This window comes from Callithrix jacchus, chromosome 1, assembly GCF_049354715.1.
Source record: "Callithrix jacchus isolate 240 chromosome 1, calJac240_pri, whole genome shotgun sequence".
NCBI lineage: Eukaryota > Metazoa > Chordata > Mammalia > Primates > Cebidae > Callithrix > Callithrix jacchus.
The window spans coordinates 143,335,497-143,359,242 of NC_133502.1; the positions used below are offsets into that span (position 1 = coordinate 143,335,497).

General features: G+C 38.5%; 1 protein-coding gene across 28 annotated transcripts in view; it reads right to left on the minus strand.

Moving 5' to 3' along the window:
- Nucleotides 1-23,746, minus strand: part of RNF38 (ring finger protein 38) — a 147,158-nt gene that overhangs the window by 18,857 nt on the left and 104,555 nt on the right. For all 28 annotated transcript variants that reach the window (XM_078372233.1, XM_078372172.1, XM_008999411.5 and 25 more), the window contains 4 exons: nt 13,831-14,044; nt 4,639-4,806; nt 3,235-3,405; nt 120-281 (listed from right to left, as the gene is read on the minus strand). In XM_078372233.1, coding sequence (XP_078228359.1) covers nt 120-281; nt 3,235-3,405; nt 4,639-4,806; nt 13,831-14,044 — 715 coding nt within the window. The remainder of the gene's footprint in view (nt 1-119; nt 282-3,234; nt 3,406-4,638; nt 4,807-13,830; nt 14,045-23,746) is intronic.

Sequence of the window (23,746 nt, forward strand, 5' to 3'; positions counted from 1 at the left end):
AACTGAATGCTGTTGAGAATACATTTAATTCTAAATACAGTTGAGTTATACTGAAACATAACTCAGAATAAATACGTTGCCAACACAAATAATTAACATAACAATGTATGAAAACTTACTACTCCAAAGGACACCTCCTGGTGCAAAGGATCATGTGTTAAAAACTGCAAAGGAGCTGATGGAGGTAATGTTGCAGGGTGGGCTGATGGAGGGTAAGTAAAACCTCCTACTGGAAGATGTTCTCCTAAGAGTTCCACTTCATTTTCTATCCTTTGCAGGGGCTGAGGAGAAAAAATATATATGTATTTTCTGTGTTTAGATAGATGACGCTGTACAATAAGCACAAATTTAAAACCCCCAAATGTCTCTAAGGCTATGCATCTCTTGATGCTCACATGAATCTAAAACTCATACAAGTAAACATATAGACTACAGTAAAATCTTCCTATGTTTAATTTCAGTAAGGTTTAAAACATGTTATTAAACAATTCCATTATTCTCCATTTATTTTACTACTTGAACCTTCTCTTAAAATAAGAAGACCAAAAAAAAAGTAATCAAGTAAGCCAATGATAGGAAAATTAAAATTACTTTTTCAGCCATAGCACCCTGACCTAAAAAATTTTCAGACACTTAACATTTCACAGATGAAACAAAACATGAAGTGCATTTATAAATCAGAAATGGGGCTAAATGAGACATGGTACAGAAAGCATAATGCTGTGCAAAAAGACTGTGGGCTTTTGGACATTCGACAGAATCTTGGTAGTGTCACCAATAAGCCATGTAACTTTTAGATAAATTACCTAATCTGAACATCAGTACTATCATCCATAAAACTGGCATGTTCATAGCCTAATTCAAAAGTGTATGGTGAACACTGAGGCAATGTAGTGCTATACAAAGCACACAGAGGATACGTAGTTTTTAAAATAACAGTTCAGCTGGTGGTGGAGGTACATGCTTGTAATCCTAGCACTTTGGGAGGCTGGGGTGGGTGGATCACCTTAAGTCAAGAGTTTGAGACCAGCCTGGCCAACATGGTGAAACCCTATCTCTATTAAAAATACAAAAATTGGCCAGATGTCATAGCAGGCACCTATAATCCCAGCTACTGAGGAGATGAGGCAGGAGAATCACTTGAACCCGGGAGGCAGAGGCTGCAATGAGCTAAGATCACACCACTGCACTCCAGCCTGGGGAACGAGAGGGAGACTCTGTCTGAAAACAAAAACCACAAGAAAACGAAAACCGGTTCATTGAGATATAACTGACATATGATAAAGGAATGCAACTAAACAGATTTTTGGTATATTCACAATTATGTAACCATTATCTAATTCCAGAACATTTTTATCACCCCAAAAAGAAACTGTATGCCCATTATCAGTCAATCTCCATTTCCCCAAGCCATCAGCTTACCATTTTTTATGTATGCTTATTCTACACATTTCATGTAAATGGAACCAGTTCATTTAAATGGAACAAGCAAGAAGTTGTGTTACCTTCTTTGCTTAGGATGTTGCTTTCAAAACTCATTCAATTTGTGGACTTTATCAATGCTTCACTCCTTTTTATGGGTATTATACTGCAATGGATACCACTCTTTGCTCATTCATTTATGAGTTGATAGACATTTGGATTGTCTACTTTTTGACTATTAGGAATAATGCTACTACTACATTTGTGTACACATTTTGTGATGTTTTCAATTGAATTCTCTTGGGCACATGTATTTTTAAATGTTAGTCTGACTTCCTCCCTTAGTTACAGAATAGCAACATGTTATTCAAATGTAAGTAAATACTAAGCTTTAATCTGGAAGCCTATGCATGCTTGAGAGAAATCACAACTGCTTACACTATGACAACACTAGTGAAAATGAAGTCATGATATGGCTATGTGAGTGGACCTTTAAAAGAATTCCAAATTTAGATACCAGTGATAGCTAAATTTTGCTTTAACCCTGAATTCCCAGATACTGGAAGCTGAGGAGAACTTCCTGGCACAAATCCAATCCTAATTCCAAGAAAAGATTCTCTTGCAGAAGCAATTCTAACTTTTATGATGAGCCAGACTTGTGTTATGATTGCTTCTATAGTTTTCAGGACAGCAGCCTCTTTGGTACCCAGCATGGTACAGAAATCCTTAGTAAACAATGGAAAGATTCTGCTATAATAAACTGTCCAGTTCTTTCCATAGAGCTGAAATCTTCCACTCTAGCCATTTCCATAGGTTATCTCTGTTTCTCCTTAATGTCTGATGGTTCCAATGCTAAACCCAGCCTATTCAAACAACTGGACCTTTTTTTCCTGTGCCCTTCTTTGTACTTATGTAATACTTACCTCTCCCAGTCTCTTAAAATAATATGCCTCTCAACTATATCACGGTCCCAAGACAGATTTAGCTACGTTAATAGACTACCTCATCTGCTTTTCATCACAATAGTGGAAAACCAGGCCTTCAGAAAAAGTAACTGAAATTCAGAAGGGTTAATTTACTTACCTAAATGAATACAAATATTATTCTAACAAGTATTAACAATTTTATAATATTTTTATTTTCCAATTTAGAACCACATAAAAAGAAAAAAACAGTACAACTAAAAACTTTTCTTCAGATTTACTTCCTGAAGGATTCCAGATGTGATAGAAAACAAATGTGACACTAAAATAACTAGAAAAATTTTAAAAACCCGAAATTTAAGGTAAACGTCTTAACTAATTTGTATATGTTTGGATTCCTTTAAGAACCAGAAGAATGCCCAAGTTATTATGTTTGTTTATTTTTTTTTTTTGGAGACAGAGTCTCGCTCTGTCCCACCGGCTGGAGTGCAGTGGCATGATGATCTTGGCTCTGCAACCTCTGCCTCCCAGGTTCAAGTGATTCTCTTGCCTCAGCCTCCTCAGTATCTGGGATTACAGGCATGGGCCACCATGCCCGGCTAATTTTTTTATTTTTAGTAGAGACAAAATTTCACCATGTTGGCCAGGCTGGTCTTGAACTCCGGACCCAAGGTGATCTGCTCGCTTCAGCCTCCCAAAGTGTTGGAATTACAGGCGTGAGCCACTGCACCTGGCCAAGTTAAATGGCACATTGCCATTTAAACATAGTAACTTAGGCATTCTTCTGGTTCTTACATCCACTAAGGTTATCTGCCTGGTCTAAACATTCTGAAAAAATTAAAAATTAATTAAAAATTAAGCCTTCTGACATAATAGTAGAGATACCTACCGATCGTGATTGTTGCGTCTGGAAAGGGACAAACTGGCCTGGTGGTGGCAAATGAGGAGGATGATGGGGAGAAAGGTGAGGAGGATGTATAAGAAATGGATCACTAGAAATAAGGGGTGGGAATGCAGCATATGGTACTGGTAAGTGCTGAACTGAACATGCCTGAAGCATCTGTAAGAGAAACCATTACAGTAGTGAGATTCACATCTGTCATTGTCACACCTCTCCCAAAATCATACAAATGTTTTAATAACTTATATTAACAATGAACTACTAGTATATCTACTGGTAAAGTATTGATAATAATTATTCTGTATTTTATACAATTTTTACAAACTGGTTGAAACACTTTATTTTAGCCTTTTAAACATCTATGAAACAGGGTGCAGGCGTTAAGTCCTGCATAGAAAAGGAACCTCTCTCTAGTTGGTTTAAGAAGTAAACACTACTGATACTTCAAGAAACTCCCCTTTTCAATCCTGTAGAAATATTCTTCTTTCTAGGATTTTTATAAGAACACAACTGTCAACTAATTGCCTTATGATCTCTCAGAATGTTAATTCTTAAATTTGGTACAATGTTTCTATCACTTGAAACACCAAGCTTGGGTAAATTAATCTGTTAAATTAGTACTGGGTGGGTGGCTGTGTTTAAATCTGTTAAATTAGTATGGTGTGTGTGTGTGGGTGTGTGTGTGTGTGTTTTAATGTCACATTCAGAGCAAGGTATTAAGAGTTATATTTAAGTTTTGCTAAGTGCTTTCCTTTGAAGACATTGTTGACCTTAGATAAATCATTTAAATACAGCACCCTCATTTCTGAAAGGAGACTGACCTGACATTAAAGGACAAAGCATAAGCTTCAGAGGCAAGAAAAAAGTGGGTATGAATCTCTGCTCTCCCATTCTAGCTATCTCTATGACACTAAGCAAGCCATTTAATTTTTCAGATTCAGTGATGAGAAAATGGCAGCTGATGGTATTTTCATCAGTCTTCCTATAGTAAGGAATAAGACCAAGCACTCAAAGTGCCCATTAAAACCCAGTAAGTGGTGAACACTAAGGTCTCTGAGACTTAGGCTGACCTTCATTGGCTTTAACTATAAATGGTCTTGATATATGAGAAAACATGGTTTGACCTTCAGCATATTCAAATATGTATAATCAATGTAAAAATATATCATGTTTTAAAGCTAATTTTATTAAATGGTTGCTGAGATTTTTATTGCAATAAAATTGGCCTTTTTACTTTAGTGAAACTACAAAAGGAGTCTCTTAAATTTCATTTGCTTATATAATGCAGTTAGCTCCTTTAAAGAGGGCTTCCAGAGTCAGTAAGTTACAAAACCAAATTCAGGCTGGTGTGCTTAATAGTAATATCTAATGAGAACAAAGACACAGACTTACTGGAGGAGGTACACTACAGACAGGGAGGTGCTGTCCACTGAAAACCACAGAGCATCCTGGGACCTGCTGTGTACTACAAGCAGGGATGTGCTGGCCTGTGCAGAGTGGAATCCCATGCGGTGCCACTGTTGTTACTGTGTAAGAAACAGGGACTGTTCCTTGATGGAGCTTTAAAGAAAATACAAATGAACTTTAGCTGTTTAGATAAAAATGTTAACTATTCAAAATCAACATTTGGTCATTTACTGGCTCCTCTCTGGGCTACCTGGATTTTCACAATGTACTCTCCAATAGTTTTAACCAGAAAATTCATTGTCTTTTTATGGGAGAGCTGACTATTTCAAGAGTATGTACTATTCCCACAAAACTGGGGCTAAACTCCTCCCTCAAATGACTTGAAAAGCCCAGGGAAATAATGGATTACTACATTAACCCTTATAAGGCAGAGTACTTTCTTAAAAAGAAAATTTCTGGAAACATGAAAGCTTGTATCTTCCATTATTTGGTCACACTCAAACTTTCATTACAACTAGCAAAACAATGCAAAGTAGTATTAAAGTCTCCTTTCCCTTCTAGCCAATCTTATTCCCACCCTACCTAAAAGTCAGAGGCAAACAATGCTGATAACCCATCCTTCTACTCTTTCCGCACAATTACACATAAATTGACATGTTTTTGTTTTCTTAAAAGAAATGAGATCATAATATCCTGTAACTTTGTTTTTCCATTTAATACTACATTGCAGGTATGTATTCAAGGGAGTTAAAGGCAACTTGTTCTTTTTGATACTAGCCAGACATTTCAGGAAACATTCGCTTAACATAGTCCTATTATACGGTATACCAACAGACGGTCAAGTTGTTTTCTTTTGCCAACATAAGAACAACTGAAAAACATGTGATATTAGTTTGGCCAGGCACAGTGGCTCATGCCTGTAATTTCAGCACTTTGGGAGGCCCAAGGTAGGTAGATCAGCTCATCAGAAGGATGAGACCAGCCTGGCCAACACGGTGAAACCCCATCTCTACTAAAAATAAAAAAATTCGCCGGGTGTGGTGGCGGGTGCCTGTAATCCCAACACATTGTGGAAGTCAGAGGCAGGCTGATCACTTGAGGTCAGTATTTTGAGACAAGCCCAGCCAACATGGTGAAATCCCATCTCTACTAAAATTACAAAAAAACTTTAGCTAGACACCATGGCATGCACTTGTAATCCCAGCTACTTGGGAGGCTGAGGCAGGAAAATTGCTCAAACTCAGGAGGTGGGTTGCAGCGAGCCAAGATCGCACCACTGCACTCCAGCCCGGGTGACAGAGTGAGTCTCCATCTTTAAGAAAAAAAAAAAAAATCTCTTCCCTCCTTGAATTCTTTGGCATTTTTGTCAAAAAGTAAATGACCAATATATGTTTATGTCTATTTCTGATAATATATTTGAGTTTAATTCATCATTAGTTGGTGCCTTTTCTGTCTTAAGAAAGCCTTCCCTACTGAAGATCATGAAGCTATTCCTATGTTACGTTCTTAAAAATTTATAGTTTTGCCTTTAACATTTAAATCTTTAATCTCTCTGGCATTGACTCCTGAAAATGGTATGAAGTAATGAATCAAATTTCATGTTTTCATTTGGTCACCCAACTGTCCCAGGCAGGATCAGTTATTAGCAATTCTGTCTTGTTCCAAATCACCTACATTCATTTATCAAGTCATATGCCATGTATATCTACTCATGCATCACTTAACAACAGGGACACATTCTGAGAAATGTGGCAGGTGTTTTCATTGTTGTGCTGACATCATAGAGTGTACTTATACGAACTTAGATGGCAGAGCCTCTATACTCCTAGGCTTATATGTTACAGCCTATTGACCCTAGCTACAAACCTGTACAGCATGTTGCTGTTGCTATACTGAACCCTGTAGGTAATTATAACACAATAGTAAGTATAGTTAGCCCTTGAACAACATGAGTTTGAACTGTACAGATCTACTTATATACAAATTCTTTTTTTGTTGTTGTTGTTTTTTTTTTTTGAGACAGAGTCTTACTCTGTCACCGAGGCTGGAGTGCAATGGAGCTATCTTGGCTCACTGCAACCTCTGCCTCCTGGGTTCAAGCATTTCTCCTGCCTCAGACTCCTGAGTAGCTGGAATTATAGGCACCTGCTACAATATCCAGCTATTTTTGTTTTTTTAGTAGAGAGAGGATGTCACCATTTTGGCCAAGTTGGCTTGAACTTTTTTTTTTGAGACGGAGTTTTGCTCTTGTTACCCAGGCTGGAGTGCAATTGCGCGATTTCGGCTCACCGCAACCTCCGCCTCCTGGGTTCAGGCGATTCTCCTGCCTCAGCCTCCTGAGTAGCTGGGATTACAGGCACACACCACCATGCCCAGGTAATTTTTTGTATTTTTGGTAGAGGCAGGATTTTACCGTGTTGACCAGGATGGTCTCAATCTCTTGACCTCATGATCCACCCGCCTCGGCCTCCCAAAGTGCTGGGATCACAGGCGTGAGCTACCGCACCCGGCTGCTTGAATTCTTGACCTCAAGGAATCTGCCTGCCTCAGCTTCCCAAAGTGCTAGAATTGCAGGTATGAGCCACCATGCCCTGCCCACATTTCTTTTTCAATAAAAGTTGCATAAAGTGTGCCTGATTCTCCTCCACAGAGACAACAAGACCAACTCCTCCTCTTCCTCAGCCTACAACACGTGAAAACCATAGGGATGCAGATCTTTATGATGATCTACTTATACTTAATGTATTTTATGATTTTTTAAATAACACTTTCTCTAGCTTACATCATTCTAAGACTACAGTATATACTACACATACAAAATATGTATTAATTGACTATGTTATTGGTTAACAGTAATCTATTAGTAGTTCTGAGGGAGTCATATATTTGTCTATTTTCAGCTGTAAAAAGGGTTGGTCCCTCTAACTTCTGTATTTGTATATCTAAACACAGAAAAGATGTAGTAAAAATATGGTATTATAAACTTGTAAGACCACTGTTGTATATGTGGTATGTTGGTCAAAATGTTATTATATGGCAAATGACTATACTCATAGAAAATGCGTTGGCTTACTTCAAGGTTTTATATTCTATTTCATTAGCTTATTTGACTATGCTAGCAAAAAATGTCTTCATTACTGTAGCTTTATAATAATTCCTAATAATTGAAGAAACTACTTTGCCCAGCTGTTCTTTCACAACTACAGAACAGTGGTTCTCTAATTACAGTGTGCATCAGAATCATCTGGAGGGCATGGTAAAATAGACTGCTGAGTCCTACACACACAAATCCTGATTCAGTAGGTCTAGTGTACAGTCTGTGAATCTCCATTTCTAACAAATATCTAAGTCATGCTGCTATTGCTTAGCTGATTCAGCTCATACTCTGAGAAATACTTCATCTACACCTTAGACCAAGGTGTCAGTGGGTCAATTATTTCTTAAAGAGCCAGGAAGTGAACGTTTTAGGTTTGTGGGCCATGGTCTCTGCACAAAATAGCCAAAGACAATATAGATGAACAAATAGGCATGGTTGTGTTCCAGTAAAATTTTATAGAAACAATTATCAGTAGTTTGCTTTCTATGGCTGTAGAAAACGTCAAATTTCATCTTCTCAAGTTACACCAAAAATCTACTGAAAATTTATTTGGGAACACTGTTTCTATCTGAGATTATACTAATTCTATTCTATGTGCCACTTTAGAGAACTAAGGGCTTTTACAAAACTGGATTTTTCACATAAAATCTCTCATTTAAATAAGTTTTTTTGTGGTTGGGTGCAGTGGCTCATGTCTATAATCCTAGCACTTTGGGAGGCCAAGGTGGGTAGAGAAGGCCAAGAGTTTGAGACGAGCCCGTCTCTACTAAAAATACAAAAAATTAGCTGGGCATGGTGGCAGGCACCAGTAATCCCAGCTACTAGGGAGAGGCAGGAGAATCACTTGAAGCTGGGAGGTGGAGTTTGCAGTGAGCCAAGATCACACCATTGCACTCCAGCCTGGGTAACAAGAGCGAAACTCCATCTCAAAAAATAAATAATGAAGTAAGTTTTCTTTAAACTCTCTCGATAATGCTTTGGTATTCTATGCAGTGGTCTTAAAGCATTTTTGTTAAGACTGACACTTAACTTCTTTCTTTCTTTCTCTGTTTTTTTTCTTTTTGAGACTGAGTCCCGCTCTGTCACCCAGGCTGGAGTACAATGATGCAATCTCGGTCACTGCAACCTCTGCCTTCAGGGTTCAAGTGATTCTCCAGCCTCAGCCTCCCAAGCACTTGGGACTATAGGCTCGTACCACCACACCCAGCTAATTTTTTTATTTTTAGTAGGGACGGGGTTTCACCATATTGGCCAGGCTCATCTCAAACACCTTACCTCATGGTCAACCTGCCTCAGCCTCCCAAAGTGCTGGGATTACAGGTGTGAGCCACCACGCCCAGCCAAGACTGATACTTCTTTAGTATTACTATGATTATTTCAGTGGTACTTTTTTCTTTAAATTTTTATTTTGGAGCTTTTCAAACATGTTCAAAAACAGTAGAATAAACCCCCATATCCACCACCCAGCCCCCAAACCAAGCCATAGCCAATCCACCCAAATATAATGCACAGTTTCATGTATTTTGTTGACGCAAATGCCAGGAACCTATCATTTAAAAAAATATTTCAGTATGCATTTCTAAAAAATAAGACTTAACTACAACAGCAATATTATCATATCTTCAAAACAAAGTTATTTAAAATCAAACATGGAGTCATGTTCAAAATTCTGTCAACAAATCAATAATAAATTATTTTATTAGACCTTTTTCCCCCTTCCTCTCAAACAGAATCCAAAAGCAGCTTTACTCCTTTGAATTTCTGTTGAAGAGAGAGAGAGAGAAAAAAAAAAAGCAGCTTTACATATTGCAATTCATTAGTATGTCTGGGTGGTTCAGTGTTAATGTATATTTTTAAAAGCTTTTCAAGCTGTTTGATTTTAGTATTTAAAAACATACTTGATTATATATATTTTTTGTAACATTTCAATCTATTCAGTATTTTTTTTTTTTTTTGAGACAGTCTCACTCTGCTGCCCAGGCTGGAGTGCAGTGGCGTAATCTCAGCTCACTGCAACCTCCACCTCCTGGGTTCAAGCAATTCCCTGCCTCAGCCTCCCAAGTAGCTGAGATTACAGGTGTCCACCACCACGCCCGACTAATTTTTGTATTTTTAGTAGAGACAGTGTTTCACCATCTTGACCACACCGGTCTCGTGATCCACCCGTTTTGACCTTGCAAGTGCTGGGATTACAGGCATGAGCCATCATGCCCTGCTCAAGTCTTAATTCTAACAATTATCTAAGATGCTTTGGGATTTTCTATCAATATAATCATTTTGACTGCAAATATTGATAATGTTACTTGTTCTTTTCCTATTCTGAAACTTTTTTCTTTTTGCCTTTTCTGCTGACTTAGCCTATAGAACAATAGTGAATAGATGTGGTAATAGTGATCATCCTAGTTTATTCTAGGTATCAGCAGAAAAGTGCTCCAAGTTTCACCTTTAAGCATGATGTTTGAAGTAGGTGAATTCACTGTAGGTCGGTTTCTATTGGCTTTCAATTAATGCCCTCTGTCCTTGAAAAATTATTGGGGGAATTATTTGAGAACCAGAATGAACGTTCCTTCTTTCAGGAAGTAACTGCCTCTTTTTTCTATGCCCCTTAAGTACCGATTACTTTAAATGAATTTTCACTGATTTCACAGAGTGATGTGAATTTGGGCTACAAATTTACTTCTGCTCATTCTTATCCTAGTGACCAGATATCCCTGTTTCCTAGGTATACAGTGATTTAAGGTGCCTGCTATTTTATGTAGAAAAGGTCTCCTATATAGGAAGTGACACCTTAAACTTTTTAAATAGTCTTTGATTTTTGTCCCCTATGCCTCCTTACAGACTCAAAATTAAAATTCAGGTTTACCCAAATGAAAAAATGCCTTAAGGACAGAACTAGCACCCCACATTGCCTTAGGTTTAGGTCTGGCAATTTCTTCTAATCTATTAGCTCTTTTGATGCTTTTGGGTTACTTTTAATATTTTATTTAGCACACTCAGTTGTCCTCAAGCAAAAGGAATAAGCCTTCCTACCACATATGGAAAATTAAAGTCCTTTTTATACTTTAAGACCTTCTAGTAAGAAATGATAGCTAGACTTTATATTTCTTTTACCTATTAATATTTTTCATTCATATGTGATGAAACCAATTATCTGGAAAGATTTCCTAATATTGAACCCATGCAGGATGGGTTCACTATTAGGTTATTGTTTTAATACATCACTAGGTATATTAAAATAGGTTATTCCTACAGGTTATTCTTTTATTTTTATTTTTAATTTAAAAACTGCTCTCTTATCTTTCTGCTGGAAAAATCTTATTCTTTTAATATACCACTAGGTATAGTTTATTATTTAAAACTTTTTCATCTGTATTCATGAGGGAAACTAGTCATCAGCTTTCTTTTCTTGTAATGATGAAGTTTCATTGTTAAGGTTGTGCTAGTTTCATAAGATATATTTGGAAGCTATCTTTTTCTATTATCTAGAATAGTTTAAATTGGAATTAACAGTTCTTTTTCTTTTTTTTGAGATGGAGTTTTGCTCTTGTTGCCAACGCTGGAGTGCAATGGCACAATCTTAGCTCACCCACAACCTCTATCTCCAAAGTTCAAGCAATTCTCCTGTCTCAGCTTACTGAGTAGCTGGGATTACAGGCATGTGCCACCACCACACCCGGCTAATTTTTGTATTTTTAGAAGAGATGAGGTTTCTCCATGCTGGTCAGGCTAGTTTCAAACTCCCAAACTCAAATGATCTGCCCACCTCGGCCTCCTAAAGTACTAAAATTACAGGCATGAGTCACCACGCCCGGTCTGTGAATTACCAGTTCTTTAAAGGTTAGACAAGAATTCAGATTTTTTTTTTTTTTTTACATGGAATCTTGCTCTGTGGCCCAGGCTGGAGTGCAGTGGCATGATCTTGGCTCACTGCAAACTCCACCTCCTGTGTTCAAGTGATTTTCCTGCCTCAGCCTCCGTAGTAGCTGGCATCACCGGTGCCTACCACCATGCCTGGCTGATTTTTTGTATTTTTAGTAGAGATGGGGTTTCACCATGTTGGCCAGACTGGTCTCAAACTCCTAGCCTCAGGTGATCCACCTGCTTCAACCTCCCAAAATGCTGGGATTATAGGCATGAGCTACCATGCCCAGCCCCAGGTATAATTTTTAAAGACAGATTTGTTATGCTTTTATAATTTCTGCCATGGCTACTGGTCTGCTAAGGATTTCTACTTCTTGTATTGTTCTGGTTATTTATATCTGTAATCTTTTCATATACCAATATACAGACTCAACACATAACACTACTATGTAAATGAAACGTTGCCTTTTCTGAAATGCAGTCTTTTCTTTCTTTGGCTCTCCATCACTAACCACACGTCTTCACTTTAGCACTTACCCCACAAGCCTATTATGTATTTCTCTGTGTTCATATAGTCCTATATATATAGTCATATACATATTCATTATGCTTACCAAAATGGGACTTTGTAAACACTCCTCTATTTTGCTTTTCTTGCTCAACGGGGTGGAGAAAAGATACAATTGGGTTTTTTGGTTTTTTTTTTTTTTTCAGTATTTATATCCATACTTTTATCAGGTTATGGCCACAAATAATGTAAGGTTTCCTACATAATCAATTTTTAGAAGTATTTCATAAATATAATAAAAGTGTCTGACATAAGAAGAGTACTGGGTAAGATGTTTTCTCTTGTCATTATATATTATTATTATCGAGTGCAGTAGATTAAAAATCAGATCCTATTCTTGTTAGCTTTCTCTGGTAGTTTTTTCGGTTTATAAACTTGCAAGATTTTCTCCTTATCCTTAAAATCCAGCAACTTTTATAAGGACATGTATAGACACATGTCTTTTTTTGACCTGAGAAACTCTACAGAAAATCATCAAATTGTGGTCTTCATCCTCTGGCTCTGAAGATAGGCAACCCCTCTTCTCAGCTAGTCCTTCAGTTCTGGGCAGGGAAAAAAGGGAAAGGAAGCATTGTAGCCTTGTACCTGTCATCTCCTTGGAGACCTATGGAAACCTGTAAGCAAAGATGTACCCAACTGTCTTGCTTATTGAATTATTCCAGAAGAAACGGAAGGAAAGGGAAACAGGGATACGTACTCAAACTACCAGCTGTCTGCTATTTCCTATTAATCTTAAATCAATAATTTCAAATCAGCCATACATGAATTCATTCTAAACTTTCATAACCTTGATCCTTTTGTTTTTTTGAGACGAAGCCTCACTTTGTCACCCAGTGCAGTTGTGTGATCTTGGCTCATTGCAACCTCCACCTCCTGAGTTCAAGTGTTTCTTCTGCCTTAGCTAGGACCACAAGCATCTACCACCACGTCCAGCTAATTTTCCTATTTTTAGTAGAGACAAAACAGCAAGCTAACATCAAATGGCAGTAATCCTAAATTTAAATCTACTAAATCCCTTAATTAAAATGTACAGCCAAAATCCAACGGTATGCTGCATCCAGACCCATTTCACATGCAAGGATACACAAAGACTCAAAACAAAGGGATGGAGAAAGATTTACCAACCAAATGGAGAGCAAAAATAAATAAATAAATAAATAAAAAGCAGGAGTTGCAATTTTCGCCTCTGATAAAATAGATTTTAAAGCAATAAAGATATAATGGTAAAAGGATCAATGCAACAAGAAGAGCTAACGATCCTAAATATATACGCACCCAATAAAGGAACACCCCGATACATAAGACCTATAAAGAGACTTACGACTTCCTAGACTCCCACACAATAGTGGGAGACTTCAACATCAATATTAGATAGATTAATGAGAGAGAAAATTAATAAGGATATCCAAGACTTGAACTCAGAGCCAGAACAAATAAACTTAATAAACATTTATAGAACTCTCCACTTTAAATACACAAAATATACATTCTTATCAGTATCACACCACACCTACTGATAGCTTTAAATGAAATATTGATCGGCCATTATTAAGCAAAAAAAAAATTTTTTTTGCAAAAAAAAAAAAAAAAAAAATCTCAAACTGCCACAAAATTTCAGCTTCTGTATTTCCAAGACATTCTGTTACTGTACCTGATCATGTATGTCAACCATGACTGCATTCTGCTGGGGTGGATGAGCAGCAGGATGTAACAGACGGGGAGATACATTCGGAGGGTGGAAGGCTCGAGGCTCCTCTATTGCTTGCTGCTGTGCGTAAGGGAGATGGTGATAGTTTTCATCTTGACTAATGGAATTATGTCGAGACAGACGATCCCTTCTTCCTCTCTGGCGCCTGACAGGAGGACTGTAAAAAATGTCAAAAAGAAAGTCATTATGTTTATTGTTGTGATCCAGCAGGATTCTGTATTGTCTTTCTTTGATATCAATAGTATATGCTAAAGAAAGCTTCAGTGTTAAAGAACTGCTAAAATTCGCCACCAGCTCTTACAAATTTAAATACAAGGTGTATGTTTTATAAAATAATGAAAGAAAACAATATTGGTATTCATCTCTGAAAGTATTTAGAAATCAACAGCTATGGGAAATTTTTCCTTGCATGATATAAAATTGCCCTTTTTATAATTAAAAAATAGTCTAAGATCAATAATTTCATATGATTTAACCTACTTTTTTCTCCCTTCTTAAACATTATAATAAGATGAACTTTAATCTGTATATATCTTGTCAGTATTCCTCATTCACATAATGGGCACTTTTTGTCTTTTTAGCTAACACATACAGAACACATAGTTCCTATGTGGCCAAATGATACTTTTTCAAAATAAGAGAAAAACTTGAATGAACCAAAGGACATATAATGTGCTGACAACTGCAAATAGAAACCGGGTAAACACGCAATAAATATGATTGAGAATGAGTATGACTGAGAGACGGTATCAACAAAAATATTCCAAGAACATATAAAATTTTAACTTTTAATTTTTATGGGTATACACTGGGTGTATATATTTATATAGAATTTTAAATTAGAATTTGCTTGTTGGGCCAGGTGCAATGGCTCATGCCTGTAATCCTAGCACTTTGAAAAGCTAAGGCAGGTGGATCCCTTGAGCCCAGGAGTTCAATACCAGACTGAGAAACATGGTGAAACCCTGTTTCTACCCAAAATTACAAAATATGGCAGCTGGGCGTGGTGATGTGCACCTGTAGTCCCAGCTACCTGGGAGGCTGAAGTGGGAGGATCACCTAAAGCCTGGAAGGCCAAGGCTGGAGTGAGTCGAGACCATGCCTGAGATCCTGTCCTTAAAATAAAAACAAAAAGAGAGAGAGAATTTGCTTATTGAAGCAAGCCACATTTACTGTCCATGTACTAGTCATCTACATAGTTTTAATAAACATTTTATTATGATTAAACTTTCATTTTGTCCTTCTCTAAACTTTCGCAATTCACCTCCACTGCTTTTTACAGTGGCTCAGCAGAAAACCATCTTGAAAAAGTAGCCAGCCTCATTAAAACTGTACTCTACATTGGGCAAAGGAGGTCAAACATCTCCTTTCTAGGAAGAGTTCCAAGTGTCATTTCAGCAACCTTCTTTGCTGAGATCAGTCACTTTTTCCCTAATCTTCCCCGTGTTCCTCTAAATCTGTTTCTTCTTATTCCAAATTCTCGAATCTTAAAAGAACAAGGGGCATTCCTTTATGAGATCGACTTGCAAAGATGTTCTTGCTACCGTCCCTCCAACTTCTTGCTCCATTAATTGTTTCTTGCAAGTTTATTTTTAATATAATGCTTTTTGCATTTCGCTTCAAAATCTAGTTACTGTATTTTATTGAATTCAAATGCCCTCCACCTTAGGACTAAAAACTTTTTAAGATGGTGCTTCACTTTTGTCACTCAGGTGGGAGTGCACTGGTGCAATCTCTTGGCTCACTGCAACTTCCACCTAACAGGTTCAAGTACCTCCCAACTAGCAGGGATTAAAGATATCTGCGCCACCACCCCCAGCTTTTTTTTTTTTTCTGTATTTTTAGTAGAGACAGGGTTTCACCAGGTTGGCCATGAGGTCTCGAACTTCTGATTTCAGATAATCTGCTGGCCTTGGCCTCCCAAAGTACTGGGATTACAGAGGTAAGCCACCATGTGCCTGGCCATAAAGACATTTTGAGGTAATTATTTAATATAGTGTTTCTGCATACCCCTCAACCAACTTCTCTGAGTTAGTATCTTCCATGACCATAGAAAAATTATCGAAATTAAGTAAATCCTGATACCATACTATTAACTAAACTAGAGAGTGTATGGTGATTTTTCCACTACTGACCCCTCACTGTTTGAGAATCCAAATGCAGGAACCCCTATCGCACATTGTCTTGTCCTCTTAATATTCGCCAATCTGTGACAGTTTGAGTCTTTCCTTGTCTTTCATATCCTTGACACCTCTGAATATAGCAGAAATTAATTCTGCAGAATGCCCCTCATCCTGAGTTTATTTTCTCATTATGTTATGTGCCTAAGGTTATGTGTTATTGGAAAAAATATGGCAGAGGTGAAATATCATTTGAAGGCGGTATCATGTGAAGGGGGCACACGACATTAATATGCATCAATGGTCATATCAACAATAATCACCTGGACCCTCCACACAAAGCCATCATTCCTCCTTTGGTAATTACCAAATATTTGGGTGAAGATACTTTGAGCACAGGCAAATATCCTACTTCTGCTTAAAGTTTTACCAATAATTTTAGCATGCATGGATGGAACCTGCAGCAAACACTACTAGATTGTTCTACTGGTGATTTTCTATTTCTCTTAGTTTGTTATCCAGTTACTTATAACCAACATAGACTCAGATATTTATTTTATTCTTCGGGTTTTATATTTCTTTTGTCCATCGTTTTATTTTGTTGTTCCAGTGGCAACACTTTCAGTTTGGCCCCTGTGCTCTTTTAGTACGTCCCCATTCTTCTGAGCACTTCCTTAGTATCTGCACCACAATCTCCCCAGACTCATCTTGTAGTTTCTCTACCCAAGCCCTGGAATTAACCAATTCTACAAAGAGCTCTGGTTCCTTTGACTATAGAGTGGTATCTGGAAGCCAAGATCAGGTGCTAGTTGTGCTCTCTGCTACCAGGGAGTTATGATTTCTGGGCTAAGACAGCAGATTAAAGAAACATTACAGTGCCAGTTCATGTATGTGCACATAGCAACATTTCTTTACCTATAAAAACATTTTCAAGGACTATTTTATGCATTGCTAAAAAGAAAGTGGCCAAGAAGATATGATATACCAATTTTAAGTCTTCATTAGATGTTACATTTTGAAAAAATGTGTACCTTAAAATCAAAATAGTATATGCTCAGATCACTCATCTTCCTTAAAATACCCAACCTGTCCACAAACCAAAGAGCCTCTTTTAATACTATGTATTCTCTCAATTGTTGCCACTTGATCTCATTTCCCTACCAAAAATAATTTTAGTAGCTCTCAAACTAATCACAAAATTAGATCCAGTCCTCATGCTGACAGATTTCACAATTTTAATTCTGATCTTTCCTGTATTCTCTCTCATTATATCTGTTTTGTGTGCCTTTGTGTGGCAGAACATTTAAGATGCAGAATTACTGAAAAATCTTTAAATACAAAACAGTGATGTTAGATTGACAAATGTCACCTGTGACAGATACAAACTTTGTAATTTTGTTTTAGGTATAGAAACCTGTAAATAGCACAAAGCTGTTCCCTCCTGGAGTCACTTTTCTGCCTTTTGTTAGCAGTTTTCTACTTGTTTATTTAAATTAGAATTTATGCATTCTCTTCTTCTAGTGATTAGTCTTAAATTTTCAAACACGTATCTCCATTTTTCTAAAACCATCTAATCAGCATTTCTGCGGAAGGGGAACTTCTCTGCTCCATCCCCATCTCATGTTCAGACCTTTTCTGTATTTCTGTTTTAAACAACAGACCCTTATTCAGACTTAGTAGTATGTCTTTTTTGTTTACTTTGCTAACCAATGGTCTTGAACCCTACACTTCCTGCATTTCTTACACTGCTTCCTGGACAGAGTACAATTATTTCACAATATGGTCATCCCTCAGTATTCATGATGGACTGGTTCCAGGAGTGCACCACTTGGATATCAAAATTCATGGATGCTGAAGTCCCAAAGTTGGCCATACCCAAGGATACAAAAGGATGGTCCTCCATATCCACGGGTTACGCATCTAAAGAGTATTGTATTTTTAATCTGCAGCTGATTGAATCCACGGATATAGGGGAAGGATCTGTCTGTTATTTACCAACTTTCAGAGTCTCTGAATATTTGACCATGCTTTTATATTTTGACATTACACTTTAATTGTAAATCAGCCGATAGACTTCAAAGTAAAAAATCCTCTCATAACTTTGAAGATTTAGTCCACTGTCCTCTTATATCTGATGTTGTTAATAAGAAGTTTGTGGTCTATTTACTTCTCATTTCTTTATGGATAGTATTTTCTGTCTTGGAATGTTTGCAAATTTTTATTTATCCTTGGTATATGGCTCTAAAATTTCAGCAAGATCCTGTTCAAAACTCAGTCTTTCTTCAATTCTGGAAAATGATTTTACTTTTTTCTTTTTTTTTAGACAGAGTCTTGCTTTGTCGCCCAAGCTGGAGTATAAGGGTGTGATCTTGGCTCACTGCAACCTCCGCCTGTTGGGTTCAAGAGACTCTCCTGCCTCAGCCTCCCAAGTAGCTGGGATTATAGGCCTACACCACCATGTGGGCCCAACTAATTTTTGTATTTTTAGTTGGGCCACGTTGGCCAGGCTGGTCTCGAACTCCTGACCTCAGGTGATCCTCCCACCTCAGCTTCCCAAAGTGCTGGGATTATACGTGTAAGCCATCGAGCCCAGCCTACATTTTTTTTTTTTTTTAAATATTAGTAGACTTTCAGAACTTATGACTCTGTGTGCATACTTAAATTTACTTTTCTACATTTTCCATTTGCCCTGTTACACTATATTTTGGAAAATTTCCTCCACTTAATCTTCCAGAATGAACTCACTTTGTCTATTTAGTTTTACCAGCTAACATTTCTAGGTGATTTTCATGAGAATAATATCCCTCATCCTTTCCCTCTTACATCTCTCATATTACACATATTCTAAAATTCGATCTTGCTTGTTCTACTGTTTCTTGAAGTTTGTTGTTAATTGAGTTTAATGGCTTTGTTTATTCAAGCTCTTTGTTGCAACTACATTTATTAATAGTATCCCTCTTTTACATCATTTGTTTTCTTCAAATACCTAGTTTTGTGCTCACCATTTGTAACTGAAATCCTGCTAGATAACAGTGTTAAAAACTGCACCTGCCTGGCACAGTCTGTTTCTGGAAAGAAAATCTGGCAGCTACGCTTATAGCTAACCTATATTAAGTGGTAAACAAGAACAAAATGCAGAATAAAACACACTGCTGGGAAAAAAAAAACCAGTAGAGCCAGTTTTCTGGGTGGTAAATACTCTCTACTGCTCCTTTGTGTTGCCATGAGCAAAGACCATGATGCTTCCTTCTCAAAGAACTCAAAGGTAGTTACCATTATCATCAGCCGTAAACAGACATTCTGACACTCCCTTCCTGGTCTGTCATTTCCTATGACGTAGCAGTTCTACTCCTAGACTTACATCCTAGTGAAACTTTTGCACATGTACACAGAGAGATGTGCATACAAAGGTTCCTAACAGTACTGTTTATAATAGGGCTGGGTGTGGTGGCTCATGTCTGTAATCCCAGCACTTTCCGAGGCCAGGCGGGTGGATCACCTGAGGTCAGGAGTTTGAGATGAGCCTGGCTAACATGGTGAAATCCTGTCTCTACTATAAAAATTAGCCTGGTGTGGTGGCAGGTGCCTATAGTCCCAGCTACATAGGAGGCTGAGGCAGGAAATCATTTGTCTTGGGAGGCGAAGGTTGCAGTAAGACGAGATCATGTCACTGCACCCCAGCCTGGGCAACAGGAGTCAGTCTGTCTCAAAAAATAAATAAATAAATAAAAAATAAAAAAAGGTAAGAAACTGGGCACGGTTACTAGCCAATAATAGTAGCAGATACATAAATTGTATAGTACATTGATATAATGAAACATTATATCACAGTAACAGAACTATTGCTACTGCTACCAATATTAAAAACAAAATGCCGCCTTTCTTCAGCTGCCACTAAGGTGCTTAGTCCTTCCGAGAAAGCTAAGGCCAAACTGGGATGAGGCCCTCACTTCATCCGTCTACCAGCATCACGTACAGCAGTGCCAGCCCCACATTCGCCCATGTCATGGCCTCTCTCTTGGAGCTCACCTGCATTGCATCTACTTGGCCCTCATTCTGTATCATGGTAAGGAGGACAAGATCAATGCCCTCATTAAAGCAGCTGGTGTCAATTTTGAATCTTTTTGGCCTGGCTTGTGTGCAAAGGCCCTGGGCCAACACCAACATTGGGAGCCTCATCTGCACTGTAGGGGCTGATGGACGTGCTCCAGCAGGAGGTCCTGCCCCGTCCACTGCTGCTGCTCCAACTAAGGAGAACAAAGTGGAAGCTAAGAAAGAAGAATCCAAGGAGTGTGATAACGTGGGCTTTGGTGTTTTTGATTAAACCTCTTTTATAGGCCGGGCGCGGTGGCTCATGCCTGTAATCCCAGCACTTTGGGAGGCCGAGGCGGGTGGATCACGAGGTCAAGAGATTGAGACCATCCTAGTCAACATGGTGAAACCCCATCTCTACTAAAAATACAAAAAATTAGCTGGGCATGGCAGCGCGTGCCTGTAATCCCAGCTACTCAGGAGGCTGAGGCAGAATTGCTTGAACCCAGGAGGTGGAGGTTGCGGTGAGCCGAGATCACGCCACTGCACTCCAGCCTGGGTAAGAGCCAAACTCCGTCTCGGGAGGGAAAAAAAACCTCTTTTATAATGCATTCAATAAAAAGCTGAACTTAAATTTTTTTTAAATAAAAACAAAAACAGAATGCTTAATAAACAGAGGCCAGCACGGTGGCTCATGTCTGTAATTCCAGCACTTTGGTACACCATGGCAGGTGGGTCACCTAAGGTCAGGAGTTTGAGACCAACATGGAGAAACCCTGTCTCTACTAAAAATACAAAATTAGCTGGGTGTGGTGGCACATGCCTGTAATCCCAGCTACTTGGGAGGCTGAGGCAGAGAATTGCTTGAACCCAAGAGGCGGGGGTTGCAGTGAGCCGAGATCATGCCATTGCATTCCAGCCCGGGCAACAAATGAAACTCCATCTCAAAAATAAAAAATAAATATACAAATAAAAATAAACAGTAAAACAAAAATACTTTTAAATGAAAACAGGCAAAAACCAAAATCATATTAACAGTATATTTCACAGATATTAAAAACCATGACTGAATAGGGAATAATGTCAAATTCCAGAACAAGAAAAATAAAGGGGAAGAATAGCACCTGCGGCCTTTGAGGGATCAATAACACTATTTTCACCTAGATGCTGGATACGTGTATTTGTTAGTCTTTTGTTGTTGTTGTTGTTGTTTGAGACAGAGTCTCATCCTATCCCCCAGGCTGGAGTGCAGTGGACATGATCTCTGCTCACTGCAACCCCGCCTCTTAGGTTCCAGCGATTCTCCTGCCTCAGCCTCAAGAGTAGCTGGGATTACAGGCACCCGCCACCATGCCCAGATAATTTTTGTATTTTTAGTAGAGACAGGGTTTCACCATTTTGGCCAAGCTGGTCTTCCTCTTGACCTCAGGTGATCTGCCTGCCTCGGCCTCCCAAAGTGCTGGAATTACTTTGTAATTCCATGTGAGCCATGGTGGCCAGCTTTGTCAGCCTTTTAACTGTACGTTTGTTTTATTCACCATAAAACAGGAAAAGACTATGGCAGGTACTCAGGCCTTAACTTTGAAACAATTATACTTCCTCATGCTTCTTATATTTAATGGCTATAAAATAATTTACCTGATAGCTTACCTAAAAACATTCCCATGTAATTGGTTAATAAGGTACTGGGTAATGTCAAAGTCTTAGAGTCTTGACAGAATTTAGCTCAGACACAGGTTTATGCTGTCTCATCTGGAACATTAAAATGGTGGTTTTAAGATCCCTTCTGTATTAGCCCACTTAGGCTGCCATAGCAAAACATCACAGACTGGGTGGCTTAAACAGATACCTAATTTCTTAAAGTTTTAAAGGCTAGAAGTTTGAAATCAAGGTACCAGCATAGTTGGTTTTTAGAGAGGAATCTTTTCCTGGCTTGCAGTCAACTATATCTCATCACTTCCTCACATGGTTGAAGGTAAGTTCCCGACATCCTTTTTTTTTTTTTGAGATGCAGTCTCGCTCTGTCTGTTACCAGGCTGGAGTTCAGTGGTGTGATCTGGGCTCACTGTAACCTCCACCTCCTGAGTTCAAGGGATTCTCCTGCCTCAGCCTCCCAGGTAGCTGGTACTACAGGTGTGCACCACCACCATGCCCAGCTAATTTTTAAATTTTTTAATAGAGATGAGGTTTCACCATGTTGGCCAGGATGGTCTTAATCTCTTGACCTCATGATTTGCCTGCCTCAGCCTCCCAAAGTGCTGGGATTACAGGTATGAGCCACCGAGTGCCCAACCCATCCCTTCTTAAAGGACATTAATTTTGCTGGTAAGGGTCCTAACCTTACGACCTCATTTAACTTTAATTATACTTCCTTAGAGGTAGGTGACATCTTTAAATACAACCATACTGAGGGTTATGGGAAGATTATAGCTTCAACACATTAATGGGGGGGAAGGGCACGGGGGAGTTTATAAACATTTGGTCATAACACCTTCCTAATTCACAATCATTGCTATTCCTTCAACAGCCTAGACATACGAACAGGCATCTCATGATGCACTATTTTCCTGGGATAAGAAATGCATGACCTCAAGCAACAACTTCTTCCTAATGAGGAAGAAACTCAGGAAGAAATGCACTCCTCCGCCAGGCACGGTGGCTCATGCCTGTAATCCCAGCACTGTGGGAGGCCAAGGTGGGCAGATTGTGAGGTCAGGAGATCATCCTGGCTAACACGGTGAAAGCCCGTATCTACTGAAAGTAAAAAAAAATTAGCCAGGTGTGGTGGCATGCGCCGGTAATCCCAGCTACTTGGGAGGCAGAGGTTGCAGTGAGCCGAGATTGTGCCACTGTACTCCAACCTGGTGACATAGCGAGACTCTGTCTTTAAAAAAAAGAAAGAAAGAAAGAAAAGAAAAAGGAAAAAAAAAAAAAAGAAATGCATTCCTCTGGGATGAAAAGACAATGGCCAAGTTGGGTTGCCTAACAGTTGAACTAAAGATCAATCATCTTTTCATACCACAGGCTCCAGAGTTGTGCTGTTGTTTTTAAAATTCAGATGGTGTCTTATTCTGTCACCAAGGCTAGAGTGCAGTGGCACAATCATAGCTCAGGCTCACTGCAGCCTCAAACTCCTGGGCTCAAGCAATCCTCCTGTCTCAGTCGCTCAATTAGCTTGGACTACAGATGTGGGCCAACATGCTCAACTTATTTTTTTTTGGTAGACAGGGTCTTGCTATGTTGCCCAGGCTGGTCTTGAACTCTACAGCCTCAAGTGATCCTCCCACCTTAGCTTCCCAAAGTGTTGGGATTATAGTCATGAGCCACTACCATGCTGACTCTCCAGTTTTAGAAGAAACATAATTAAGCTCCTAATTGCCTTAGAGGATACAGAAGGAAAAGGAATGGAGTGGGAAAAGAGTAGTTCATTTCTAAAATTTCCATATATCCTTACAGTTATGAACTGTAAAATGCATCTTCTAGTAATCAAGATTGCAGGCTAGCCTGCAAAAATCTATACTACAAGGTAGCTCTTTGTATTTTTTCATCTGTCAATGATAAGCTAAATAAACTCTTCTGACCTAGTAGAAATCTAAGAAACTTTTTTATGAATGAATGTATATGTATGTATGATGATGTGTTTATGAAATGGCTACATAAAAAATGTTTTCTGATGTTAAATATACTCACAAATCTACCAATGGAAG